This window comes from Anabrus simplex, chromosome 1 (assembly GCF_040414725.1).
Source record: "Anabrus simplex isolate iqAnaSimp1 chromosome 1, ASM4041472v1, whole genome shotgun sequence".
In the NCBI taxonomy this organism is placed as follows: Eukaryota; Metazoa; Arthropoda; class Insecta; order Orthoptera; family Tettigoniidae; genus Anabrus; species Anabrus simplex.
In genome coordinates, this window is record NC_090265.1 from 560,564,539 (window position 1) to 560,579,495 (window position 14,957).

Genomic DNA, 14,957 nt, shown 5'->3' on the forward strand with positions numbered 1-14,957 from the left:
CGACAAGTAAAACACAAACTACCGTCAGCGATAGATCAGCCTTCGACAAGTAAAACACAAACTACCGTCAGCGATGGATCAGCCTACGACAAGTAAAACACAAACTACCGTGAGCGATAGATCAGCCTACGACAAGTAAAACACAAACTACCGTCAGCGATAGATCAGCCTACGACAAGTAAAACACAAACTACCGTCAGCGATAGATCAGCCTACGACAAGTAAAACACAAACTACCATCGGCGATAGATCAGCCTACGACAAGTAAAACACAAACTACCATCGGCGATAGATCAGCCTACGACAAGTAAAACACAAACTACCGTCAGCGATAGATCAGCCTACGACAAGTAAAACACAAACTACCGTCAGCGATAGATCAGCCTACGACAAGTAAAACACAAACTACCGTCAGCGATAGATCAGCCTACGACAAGTAAAACACAAACTACCATCGGCGATAGATCAGCCTACGACAAGTAAAACACAAACTACCGTCAGCGATAGATCAGCCTACGACAAGTAAAACACAAACTACCGTCAGCGATAGATCAGCCTACGACAAGTAAAACACAAACTACCGTCAGCGATAGATCAGCCTACGACAAGTAAAACACAAACTACCATCGGCGATAGATCAGCCTACGACAAGTAAAACACAAACTACCGTCAGCGATAGATCAGCCTACGACAAGTAAAACACAAACTACCATCGGCGATAGATCAGCCTACGACAAGTAAAACACAAACTACCGTCAGCGATAGATCAGCCTACGACAAGTAAAACACAAACTACCATCGGCGATAGATCAGCCTACGACAAGTAAAACACAAACTACCGTCAGCGATAGATCAGCCTACGACAAGTAAAACACAAACTACCATCGGCGATAGATCAGCCTACGACAAGTAAAACACAAACTACCGTCAGCGATAGATCAGCCTACGACAAGTAAAACACAAACTACCATCGGCGATAGATCAGCCTACGACAAGTAAAACACAAACTACCATCGGCGATAGATCAGCCTACGACAAGTAAAACACAAACTACCGTCAGCGATAGATCAGCCTGCGGAATGTTAAACACAGTCTACTATCGGTTATAGATCAGCCTGCAGCAAGTTAAAAAGAAATTACCATCGCGATAGATAAGCCTGCGATAAGTTGAACACAAACTATCATGGTCGGTAAATCGGCCACTGACACTATGAGAACTGAGCACACAAAGTGCAAATTCCTGGTAACAACCTGGTTTTCAACTCTGTTTGATACCTCGGCGGATCAAAATATCCAATTTGATATCACAGCTTCACGGGTTGGATTCCGGTCAACGTAGTTGATTTTTGTAGGACAAACAACGTCGCTAGTATTTTGACCTTTGTTGGCGCACTCAGCGTCCATCCGACAAAATTAACTCAAACATAGAACCTGCTATATCACAGTGCAATAGAAATGTAGAAATTGATCCGAAGGCCATCTAAATGGTACCTTTTCAAAGGTCCGCAATCCGAGAGCTAGCACCATAGGTTATTACTATATCTACAGTATATAGATAAAATCGTAACGACCGTGTGTCTGTTCACTGACTTCTTCTTATTATTATTCTACTACCGTTTTTCCCACATGTGTGGCTTCACGGATGCTAACTGTGTCACACATATGTGGACTTGGCCCTGTTTTACGGCCGGAAGCCCTTCCTGACGCCAAACCTATATGGAGGAATGAAAACACTATTGCGTGTTTTTGTGGTGGTTGGTAGTGTAGCGCGTTGTCTGAATATGAGGATGGAAGTGTTGCGACAAACACAAACACCTAGTCGCTGAGCCAGAAGAATAAATCACACGCGATTAAAATCCCCGACCCGGTCGGGAATAAAACTCGGGACCCTCTGAACCGAAGGCCTCAATGCTGACCATGCACTCAATGAGTCGGACTGTTTCTACATTGAGTATCCGGCGTAGTAGAGAAAATAATAGTAATCGACCAGCTGTAAAAATAAGATATCCGCGTTTCAGTTAAGAACTGTAGTGTAGATATGGTATATTAGATAGTATCTTGCCTGATATATTCTTGTGTATCTTTGTCTACGGTAGCCCTCTCGCTCCTTCAGCATTTAACCAAACGGCAGTTTTCATTTCTATTACAGCATAATAGAATAAAATAGTAACTTACCGATACTAAAAATCTGTCTACGCATTTAGCTTTATTGGTAATTGTTCCGAGGTATCTGTGGAACAGCAGAGGTGAAAGAAGGTGCGGGCTGGAATGGGTCTAACTACAAGTTCGAAAGATGAATTAAAACTTCAACAAAGGTTATATTTTCAAAACTTAACAATGGTAACATAGAATTTGAAAACTTAACAAGTCAACGACAAGCCAAAATCAGATACAAAGAAATTACAAGTGTTAGGGGATTATTACAAGGTCTGGGCTTCGAGCCCCACAATCACAATTTGAGCTATTAGCCCAACTTTACCAAGGTACAAAATTGAACAAAGGGGCAGAAAACCCCATCATGCCAAGGAGCACTTACTCCTAATTACAATGTTAAGCCTCCTAGAGGCACACAGAGATCAAATTGAGGAAAGAGCAGACCCGCTCTCAAAGTTCAAGCCTATCAGGAGGCCATAAGCAGACTTCACACTAACTGCCCTCAAGGCACACATATAATGGTACAGGGGTACCTCGTACCCAATCTACTGGGCCTTCTCAAGAAGGAAAACAAAACGAGTTAAATAAATGGCCCAAAATACAAAATTGAATGGAGGCGATTACTTGTACTCCTACACTAAAGTTTTTTTAAACCAATGTGGCGCTAGGCCGATAATACAGGGGCTAGTCCCAAGCTAGGGAGGTGACTCGTATGAGAAAACTTTAATACATTAAGGAAGAGAAGAAACGGTTATGAAACGTAGTCACCTCAATTTCAAAATGAAGGGGAGCTCGAGAGGGTACAGCACTCTCTATCCCCGCTTTACAGTAAAAGATATTTGTAGTTTTTACATAGACAGAAGAGGAATTTACATTTAAAAGTGGTAGGTTACATATTAAAGGTTTCAAACCCTCCCCGAGAGTTAAACTGCTGAGCTAGCAAGAAATGAAGATGTTAACAGGCCATTACCTTGTTGAAGAGCTGCTGCTTGAAGAAAGAGGCGCTTCTCGCCCCCTGCTACATATCCACACACTAAGCTAGATGTTACTGAAGTGGCCAGGAGACCAGAAAATCAGCAGTTTTTATACCTTCGTGGAAAATTGGAGACCTTTCAAGAATGAATAGACACACACCCTCAACTTTATTGGATAGCTTAGAGCTATATATCCATATCGAAGAAGACATACATGATTGGCTGAGAATTAATTAAATAAATTCGGGATTGGCTAAGTTCAAACCTGGCGGAAGGAAGGATTAATATTGCCAACCCAAAAATAAAAGAACAAAAATTTAGTAAAGACAACAACTTTTGAATACAAAATTTCTTCAAGAAGGTTCATTCCTTTGCACCAGAGTGCATGATCATAGTTTTTGGTAGACATCTGTTAGAGAATGTCCACACTTCTTGATCAATGATAAACAAAAACACATCAAAATTCACACAAAGCCATCTTCGGAGAAACTGTTGAGTTAATACAGTTTTTCAAGGTTCAGGCTTTCTCCTGTAGAGGAGTTTCAATTGGCGCAATATTTGAACAAGCGGCGTGGAGGTGTACCGCCCGGTACAGTAATCTTTGAGAAGTTCTTGAGAATTTCGAACTTTAATTGTAATTTCCATTTTGTTTGTGCTTAGTAATAACCTATTGTAATTAGGATACGTCTCAACGTAGTTTAAAATGATTGTAGTGTATTGTAGTATCTTATTAGAAATTAGTTTGCTTATTCTATTACTGTTAAATATTTGTGTAGTATAGTAGAAGTATCATTAGTAACTGTCTTACTAGAATTCTGTTGTAGTAATTATGGTAGACTTAACTGCAGTGTATTCCTTTCGGTTTTCAGTAATTAAGAGCAGTTTTCATCCTGTTAGGGTGTTGTAGGATAAAAATTTAGTACAACTATGTAGTATTGTAGTGTAATAGTAGTAGCTTATATTAATTACCTTCTTGTCGTGTGATCTTTGTGTACTATCCTAGACAATATTTCTTTCCTTTCATTTTTATTTTGCACAGAATAACTTATTTCATTTTTACTTAATTTTCATTATTCCGTAAAAGATGGCTAAGGAATGTAAGTGTAGGAACTGTGGGTGTGGCCAAGCATTAAGGAGTATGAGTGAGGAGTTGGAGAGTTTGAGGGAGATAATTCTCTCATAGGACAGGAAGGAAAGTAGGCCTCCCTCAAACAATGTACAGGATACAGTAGGTGTAAACGAAAGATGGTAAGGAAAGGGGGGAATTGTAGAAGACAGATGGTCGAATGATTTAAGGGGAAGGAGATTGCAGGCTAAGGGCCCTATTCAGCATCAGAATTCAGGACAGGTGTCTGTGAAAAATAGGTACGAGTCACTGCAGTTGGAACAACCGAAGGATGATGAGGAACAGGGAACTGTTGCTGAGAAGTGTGGAAATAGAAGGAAAGAAAAAGGTCGGAAAGGGAAATGTAGAACAGAGGATAGGAAAAGATAGGTGTAACAGGATCATGGGAGGGAGGAAAGGGAGGAGGATGAAGTAGCTTATGCAGCAGAGAGAAAAGATAGGGCTGACCAGGAGGGGAGGGGATAAAATGAGATGGGTGGGTTGAGGCTCTGGTCATGGGGGATTCCATTGTTAGACACGTGGGGAAAGTGTGTGGAGGAAACGGAACCAGGGTAGAGTGTTATCCAGGAAGTAGGTTAAGGCAGATGTTGAGGAAAGTAGAAGAGAAGTAGGAGTTGGTAGTGTTTCACGTTGGTACCAACAACGTAAGGCAAGGAGATTTAAGTACCAACATAGTTGGGGATGTGTGAATTCTGGTAATTGCAGCACGGGTGAAGTTTAAGGAAGCGGAGATTGATATCAGTGGAATACTGTGTAGGAGGGATACTGACTAGAAAGTGATTGGGGATTTAAATGAGACTATGGAGTGGGGGTATGTGGGACACTGGGAGTGAGATTTCTATATCCTGATGGGTGGGTAGGAGATAAGGATCTGCGCTCAGATGGCCTTCACTTAAACCGCAGTGGTACATATAAGTTAGGAAATTTGATTTAAAAGGTTATAGGGAGGTACATTCAGGGAAACGGGGTGGCCTATGGCGCAGTGATAAGGTAATAGGGATCTGGAAGTCAAGTAGGGATGACATAAAAATGTTAGTGCTGAACTGCAGAAGTATTGTAAAGAAAAGAATAGAAGTAATTTAATAGATATACAGTATACTTACCAGATATTGTAATAAGAGTTGAATCACAGCTGAGAAATGATATATTGGATGCAGAAATAATCTTGCGGAACTGGAGTGTGTATCGTAGCGATAGGATAGGAATGGTAGGAGGGGGAGAACGAAGAACGAAGAACTTTAAGCTACGAAAAAGTTAAAGATGACAAACATGAAATTCTAGGTGTAAGGCTCATCTCTAAAGATAATAGAGACCGGGCGAGTTGTCCGTGCGCGTAGAGGCGCGCGGCTGTGAGCTTGAATCCGGGAGATAGTAGGTTCGAATCCCACTATCGGCAGCCCTGAAGATGGTTTTCCGTGGTTTCCCATTTTCACACCAGGCAAATGCTGGGGCTGTACCTTAATTAAGGCCACGGCCGCTTCCTTCCAACTCCTAGGCCTTTCCTATCCCATCGTCGTCATAAGACCTATCTGTGTCGGTACGACGTAAAGCCCCTAGCAAAAAAAAAAAAGATAATAGACAACTTGATGTCTGGAGTTTACAGACCGGGAAAGGATAGCGCTGAGGCTGATCAATTATCTCGGAAACGATATGGAAAGGAACGTGGTTGATCTCAACCGGATGATCTCAATTTACCAAATGTCAGTTGGGGTGGTAATTCGAACGACAGGAATAATGACCAACAAATGGCAAATAAGTTAATATGGGAAGGGCAGCTGATTCAGAAAGTGATGGAGCCAACTAGAAGGAAGAATATTCTGGATGTGGTGCTGGTAAAAGCAAATGAGCTCTATAGAGAAACCGAAGTATTAGATGGTATTGGTGATCACGAAGCTGTTTTTGTAGTAGTTAAAAATAAATGTGATAGAAAGGAAGGTCTTAAAAGTAGGACTATTAGGCAGTACCATCTGACTGATAAAACAGGCATCAGGCGAAGGATAACATGATGGCAAGCATAATTGGCGGTCATAAAATTTATAGTGAAAAATGGAAGGGTATGTAAAGGTACTTTAAGGCAGAAACAGGTTCCAAGAAAGACATTCCAAGAATCATAAATAAACAAGGGGAGTGTGTATGCGAGAATCTTCAAAGGCAGAAGTATTCAGTCAGCAGTATGTAAAGATTGTTGGTTACAAGGATAATGTCCAGATAGAGGAGGTGACTAATACTAAAGAAGTATTAAAATTAAAACAATGACATTTACAGTAAGATACAAAAGTTGACAACTAGAAAAGCAGCTGGAATTGATAAGGTTTCGGGGGATATACTAAAGACAATGCCTTGAGATATGGTACCATACCTGAAGTACCTATTTGATTATTGTTTGCTTGAAGGAGCTATACCAAATGAATGGAGAGTTGCTATAGTAGTCCCTGTGTATAAAGGAAAGGGAGATATACATAAAGCTGAAAATTACAGGCCAGTCAGTTCGACACGCATTGCATGTAAGCTTTGGGAACGCATTCTTTCTGATTATATTAGACATGTTTGCGAAATTAATAACTGGTTGTTTAGAAGACAGTTCGGTTTTAGGAAAGGTCATTCCAATGAAGCTCAACTTGTAGGATTTCAGCAAGATACAGCAGATATCCTGGATTCAGGAGGTCAAATGGACTGTATCGCAATTGACCTATCTAAGTCATTTGATAGGCTAGATCATGGGAGACTACTGGCAAAAATGAGTGCAATTGGACTAGACAAAAGGGTAACTGAATGGGTATATTTCTAGAAAATAGAATTCAGAGAATTAGAGTAGGCGAATCTTTATATGACCCTGTAGTAATTAAGAGGGGAAATCTTCAAGGCAGTATTATTGGACCATTATGTGTCTTATATATATGATACGAGCAAAGAAGAGGAATAAGAGATAAGGCTTTTTGCGGATGATGTTATTCTGTACAGAGTAATAAATAAGTTACAAGACTGTGAGCAACTATTAAAATGACCTCGATATTGTTGTGAGATGGAGAGTAGGAAATGGTACGATGATGATGTTAAACGGGGTTAAAAGTCAGGTTGTGAGTTTCACAAATAGGAAAAGTCTTCTCAGTTTTAATTACTGCGTTGATGGGCTGAAAGTTCCTTTTCTGGGATCAATGTAAGTACCTAGGTGTTAATATAAGGAAAGCTCTTCATTGGGGTAATCACATAAATATGATTGCAAATAAAGTGTACAGATCTCTGCACATGGTTATGACGGTATTTAGGGGTTGTAGTAAGGATGTAAAGGAGAGGGCATATAAGTCTCTGGTAAGACCCCAACAAGAGTATGGTTCCAGTGTATGGGACCCTCACCAGGATTACTTGATTCAAGAACTGGAAAAAGTCCAAAGAAAAGCAGCTCGACTTGTTTTGGATGATTTCCGAAAAAAAGAGTAGCGTTACAAAAATGTTGTAAAGTTTGGGCTGGGAAGACTTGGGAGAAAGGAGACGAGCTGCTCCACTAAGTAGTATGTTCCAAGCTGCCAGTGAAGAGATGGCGTAGAACAACATTGCTAGGTGAATAAGTTTCAGTGGTGTCTTTAAAAGTAGGAAAAATGACAATATGAAGATAAAGCTGGAATTTAAGAGGACAAATTCGGGCAAATATTCTGTTTTTGAAGGTGAGTTAGGGATTGGAATAACTTACCAAGGGAGATGTTCAATAAATTTCCCATTTCTCTGCAATCATTTAGGAAAAGGCTAGGAAAACAACAGATCGGGAATCTGCTACCTGGGCGACTGCCCTAAAGATAAGATGGATTGGACTGGATTGGATTGGATTGGATTGGATTGGATTGGATTGGATTGGATTGGATTGGATTGGATTGGATTGGATTGGATTGGATTGGATTGGATTGGATTGGATTGGACAGGGGTTGTTTTACGTGGCATTAAATCTACCGATAAGAGTTTGACATATTATTGAGCTCCACTAAACTGGGCTATTATCGAAACTGCCAAGTCTACGGACGGAGCCACTTAACCCGGCAAGCACTTATTATTTTTCCCAGTAATATCTGGCGATAGTCTGTTTTGCAAAGTGGCTGTATTTTCTCTAATGTATTTGCTTCAACTTAATTATTTTCTTTCAACATGTTTCCAGGCACAGTCGGCGAGAGGTGTTCCGCGAACACTACGTGCTTTCTTCAAAATGGCGGAGATAAGTACGTCAGTTGTACAAACGGAACGTGCAGTTGTAACAGTGGGTACAAGCCAGCGAAAGATAACAAGAGTTGTGAAAAATCGGGCTCGAATACTGGTAAGTTGAACGTTGATTTTAAAATGTGTCTATTTTGTGAATATAGGATTACAGATAGGTTATTGTAGGCAATCATAGGCATTTATGTCCGGCTCCATGGCTAAATGGTTAGCATGCTAGCCTTTGGTCACAGGAGTCCCGGATTCGATTCCCGGCAGGGTCGGGAATTTAAACCATACTTGGTTAATTTCGCTTAAACGAGGGCTGTCGTCTTCATCATCATTCCATCCTCATCACGACGCGCAGGTTGTCTTCGGGAGTCAAATCAAAAGACCTGCACCTGGAGAGCCGAACATGTCCTCGGACACTCCCGGCTCTAAAAGCCATACGCCATTTCATTTCATAGGCATTTATGTTGTCAATCGGGTCTCAGTGATAATAGATGATAGAATGAGTTCTTGGTTCAAAGTAGTCTCAGAGATTAGATACCATTGTATACACGGATCATTTACTGAAGGGTATAACATGACAGGGAGGGATTCAGTTGGATGTTGTTGTTAGAGTCATCAGTCCATAGACTGGTTTGATGCAGCTCTTCATCCCACCCTATCCTGAGCTAACCTTTCCATTTCTTTGTAACTATTCATCCTCCGTCTGCTCTCATCTGCATATTATATTCATACCTTAGCCTACCCCTACCGTTCTTACCGCCTACACTTCCCTCAAAAACCCACTGAACAAGTCATGGGTGTCTTAGGATGTGTGCTATCATTCTATCTCTTCTTCTCATCAAATTTTGCTGAATCAATCTCTTCTCACCAATTGGGTTATCTATTAATTCGTGATTCGATCTATCCATCTCATCTTCAGCATTCTTCTGTAACACCATATTTCAAAATCTTCTATTCTCTTTCTTTCTGAGCTAGTTATCATCCCTGTTTCACTTCCATACAGTGCCACGCTTCAGACGAAAGTCTTCAAAAACGTCTTTCTACATCCTGTATCAATGTTCGAAGTAAGCAAATTTATTTTGTTAAGAAAGGCATTCCTTGCTTGTACTAGTCTGCATTTTATGTCCTCCTTCATTCTGCCATCGTTAGTTATTTTACTACCCAAGTAACAATATTCATCTACTTCCTTTAAAACTTCATTTCCTAATCTAATATTTCCTGCACCACCCGAGTTCGTTGGACTGCACTCCATTAATTTAGTTTTGGACTTACTTATTTTTATCTTGTACTCCTTCCACAAGACTCTGTTCATACGATTCAGCAATGTCTCCACATCTTCTGCAGTCTAAAAAATAAAATAAAATAAAATAAAATAACAATAACATGCAGTAGGATTTCAGATGTCATTCGAAAGCGAAGAGTTAAATTGTTTGGACATATTTCAAGAATGCCTGATGACAGACTTGCCAAGAAAATCTTTAACCACTTCAATAAGCCCAATAGGAAAGGCAGCTCTTATGAAAAATGGTTTGTTAACACGAAGAAGGATTTGCAAGAAATGAACATCACACATCAAGACATCCTCAATAGAACCACCTTCAGAAAAAAGCTACACTCATTTAAGGGTTTCCTAGAGCCAGAAACAGCGACCAAGAAGAAACAACAATGGACGGCTGAAAGAAAAGAAGCAGCAAGCAGGAGGATGAAGGAGTACTGGCGCCAAAGAAAGTTTAAATCATGAGGAGTTATTTACGTGGTCCACAGCTGGCCAAAATCGATAAAAGAAGAACAATAGGATAGAAATATACTTAGTATTCTGGCCTACGTCAACGAATTCGTCCTATTGGTGCTTGAGAATAGGTGCTGCGAGCATGATATGAAAATTAGCATTCCCAAGACTGAAGTTATGTCAGTTGGGAAGAAACCTAAGAGTGAATATCAGATCTGAAATACAAAACTGGAACAAGTGGATCATTTCAGGTATTTTGTATAATGTATTCTCCCAGGATGGTAGTATACCAAGTGCAATTGAATCAAGGTGTAACAAAGCTAATGCTGTCAGCTCGCAGTTGCGGTGAACGGTATTATGTAAGAATGAGACGAAACTATTTTACATCGGTCTGTTTCCAGATCGAATTTGTTGTACAGAGGTGAAAGCTGACTGTTCTCAGGATATTATTTATAAGTTACTAGCTGTAGTGCCCGGCTACGCCGGGTACTTTTTTTATGTTTACTTTTAAAATCTGTATACCGCGCGAGTTGGCCATGCGGTTAGGAGCCCGCAACTGTGAGCTTACATCCGGGAGATAGTGGGTTCGATCTGCACTGTTGGCAGCCCTGAAGATGGTTTTCCGTGGTTTCCTATTTTCACACCAGATAAATGCTGGGGCTGTACCTTGATTAAGGCTACTACCGTTTCCTTCCCACTCCTAGGCCTTTCCTTTCCCATCGTCGCCATAAGACTATCTGTGTTGGTGCGACGTAAAGCAAATTCTAAAAATAAAAATTGTATGACGTGTTTAAAATGATCTTTTGTAGATTTCTGTATTGTGACGTTGAATGGCAGTTTAATAACTCTTTTGTAGATTTAGAAATATTGTGATGTGTATAATTTTAAATTTTTATTTGAGATTTAATTTCGAATTAAACTATTCCTTGTGGCACCCCAGATTGTTTAGGAAGTACTTGATCCTTTCAAAAAATATATATTTTTACGGCGTGTGGCCTCCGAAGAGGCCTGGTGCAGATCTTTCGAGTTGACGCCCATTAGGCGACCTGCGTGTCTGTGAGGATGGAGCCCTACCTATGATGTTTCTAATGACGAAGATGTCACACCCACACCCAGCCCCCGAACCATCGGAATTAACCTATTAAGGTTAAAATCCCCGACTCGTCCGGGAATCGAACCCGGGACCCCTTGGACTAAAGACCAACACGGTAACCATTTAGCCATAGAGCTGGACTTAAAAAACCGAAGTTATAACTATATGCACTTACGCGTTGCGCTATTGATATAATGTTCACGATTCCAACTGTCACTGGTACAGTCACCAATCAGCCTAGGAGTCCTGAAAACTATGGAATCAACTCCCCTCTCGGTCATGTAGGGCATTTTATTTTTCACCCCTTCTGAACCACTTGTCCATTGCTGAGCTTGGACTTAAACGGCATTTAAAGTGTCATAATTCATCTCAGCACCCAGAAAACTACGGATTCGACACTAATTTTCATCGTTTTTTATTATTTTTACATGTCACCCCCTCCTCATCCCACCACAAGGGATGCTAGGGTTTATTACCACTACAGTATTTTTCTTTGCAGATAGTAAAGGAAGTCATTATGTGTACCAAGTTCAGTTCAGAGGTATGCTGAAACAAAGACACATACATCCATATTCCCGGTCATTTTTGACATTTGTTTGTCCCCCCTTCTCAACCTCCATCCGACTGCGTCTGAACTATGATTTAAACGTCATTCAGACTATCACAGTTCATTTCGGCGACCCCGAAAACTATGGATTCGATACTAATATCGGTAGTTTTCGGTCATTTATTTATATTTCACACCCTCCCCCAGGGAAGCTTGTCTTGCCTCCGCAGTCGTTTTTCCAAATAGTAAGTCGTATCTGTACCAAGTTTGGTTGAGAACTATGCTGGAACATATACACATTCATCCGTAATCTGGGTCATTTTGAACAGTTTCTTTTTTCTCTTCTTCTCACCCCCGTGCCGATGGGGCTGAACTTGGACTTAAACGGCATCTGGAGTGTCACTATTCATCTCAGCGACCCCGAAAACTATGGATTCTACATTAATATTGGTCGTTTCCTATTACTTTTATACTTCACCCCCTTCCACCCCGCCCAGAGGACCGCTATACTTTTCTTTTTTTTTTTTTTTTAGATAGTAAGTCATATGTGTACCAAGTCTGGTTTTGACAGCTATTCTGAAACATACAGACATACATCCAAAATCTCGACAATTTTTGACTTTTTTCACTCTTTTTCACCCCCATGCCGATGACGATGCGGAATGAACTTGGACTTCAACGACACGCGGAATGTCACTGTTCACCTCAGCGACCCTGAAAACTATGGTTTCGAAACTATTTTCGATTATTTGTTATATACCACCTCCACCCCTAGGGGTAGCTTTCCCCCACAGTGCTTTTTTGCAGAGAGCCATAAGTGTAGCAGAATCTCTCCTTGGCCTAGCCTACATTCACACGCGTGCCTATTTCGAACACCAGGACTGTATTCTACTGTAGAATCCTTAAGCTGACGTTGCCATGGTTACGGCCGATCATTTCTTCATCCGATTCCTAGAGCGGAAGGTAATGTGGTGCCAGTATCTTCATAACGGTAGGTTTTAGGGCTTTAAAACTTGGTTTAACACTCCCCCACCCTACTACATCTCAATTGGCCTGCGAAATCACCTGGCCTGAACCCCATTGAAAGTCTGTAGGACATATTGGAACAACGGGTAAAACGCCGACATCAGCATCTGCGAAATTTGGTTGGATGCGACGTACTTCCACAACGTTGTAGACTCACTTCCTAACCGAATCCAAGCGGTTATCAAGTCCAGAGGCGGAGTTATACGATATAAATGATGCTTGTAATTATTTCTTCAGGGGTGACTTTTTTTTTGTCCGGTGAGTTTATATGTATGATATTATTGAGTCAACATCCCCAACATCTCTTCAATCAACTGTCATAGATATCTGATCACGGGAAAGCCATTCCGGGAAAACAAGCAGTGTGGTAATTTCCCGCTACTTTCCCCTTCGAGTCAGATGGCGCTGTTGCATATAAATCTGCCAAGTCCAGTAGAAGTACACCAACCGATCCCAGGAATGATACAGGGGTTGGCTACATAAAGAATTACGTTACCAGCGTTGTTCGTATGTCACTTATTGCCAAAGCCAAGCAAGAGACAGAGGAGAGTCTATTAAAGTAACAAACTTGTTGTAGCGAATGACATAAGATACAGTGCACTGAGTACAGTACATATCACCAAAATAATTGAATCAGTGCCTGATAATGATGAAAACCTACAACCTGTTTTCCAGTCAATGACCGGGTCAGGGATGTAATGAATGAAGCAGATATAGGCTGTTAGTACGATGGGGTCGCCACTCCCAAAATGATTTATTAATGAGTGATAGATGCTATGAAATGAAAATGGACAGTGTTGCTGGAATGAAAGATGACAGCGAAAACCGGAGTAACCGGAGAAAAACCTGTCCCGCCTCCGCTTTGTCCAGCACAAACCTCACATGGAGTGACCGGGATTTGAACCACGGTATCCAGCGGTGAGAGGCCGACGGGTTGCCGTCTGAGCCACGGAGGCTCTCCTAATAATAATATACTACGCTAATGTTTGTTTCTTTGTTTCAGGTTCCCTCCCTCTGCTATGTGTGAGTACTGCAGTATTTGCTCTTGTAGCCAAGATGCTGTCATAGCAACAGAAGCCTTCGGCACCAGGGTGAAAAGAAGCATTGTGTATACAGAAAAAAGATTATCTTGTTACCTTATTTATAATTTCATCAAGCAAGTTTTATTATAACATTATGAATATTAAGACTGTTCATTTTTTGAATATTTTATGTAAAAAGGTGATCAAAAATTACATTAGCTCCTAATAATGACTTGTATATAATTATTGTGTCCATTGTAATAAAATTTTCATGAAACAATGTTTTCCTTTATCCAGCGAGCGGAGTGGCCGCGCGTGTTAACGTGCTACGGCTATAGAGCCAAGCTCTGCATTCGGGAGACGCGTGGGTTCGACTCCCACCATCGATTGTCCTGAGAATGGTTTACCGTGGTTTCCCATTTTCCCTTCCTGGCAAATACCGAGACAGTTCTTATTCACAGCCCCACATCCGATTCTTTCCACCCCACCTACCCAATTTCATTCACCATCATTCATGTCATCCTCAATAGCATCTCAATTGAGGTTTGTATCAGGAAAGACATCCGGCCGTAAAACCATGCCGTATAAATCCAACTCACCTTATTTCCGATTTCGTATCAAGAATATATAATGTTTTCCTTTCTCTATAATAATATTAATGAGACTGTCGATCTATTGGTTATCTTGACCGGTAATAAGCTTTCTCTAAGCTGTTTGGGTCATTCTGTGACGACTGGGACAAGTACAGTTTGTTTGTTTGTCACCGTGGGACAATGGCTAATTCGATGTACATGATATTCCACAAGGATGATCTTATTATTCAAAATTAAAATACAGGCTCCATTTATTCCTTATTAGACAATACGGAAGAAGGTTAAAGAATCGAAGTTGACCAAATGCAGCTCATTTTAATGGTTTAGATATGAGGAACAAAACTTCTGGGTTAGAACTAATGTTTTCGACAAACGAAACCCGCTACATATTACACCACGTCGCACATTGTTGCCCACAGTGGCCGAGCTTGACTGCTTGCCAGTCGCCTTCTGTTTACAGGAAACTTCGACTGTAGAGTAGTAGCAGTGGTTCTCGACATTT

General features: G+C 40.9%; 1 protein-coding gene across 1 annotated transcript in view; it reads left to right on the top strand.

The window, feature by feature from the left end:
* Nucleotides 1-14,142, top strand: part of LOC136869690 (coagulation factor IX) — a 46,695-nt gene extending 32,553 nt beyond the window's left edge. The window contains exons 4-5 of the mRNA XM_067144867.2: nt 8,399-8,554; nt 13,844-14,142. Of these exons, the coding sequence (XP_067000968.2) occupies nt 8,399-8,554; nt 13,844-13,908 (221 nt within the window). The 3' untranslated portion in view covers nt 13,909-14,142. The remainder of the gene's footprint in view (nt 1-8,398; nt 8,555-13,843) is intronic.
* Nucleotides 14,143-14,957: the final 815 nt, after the last annotated feature.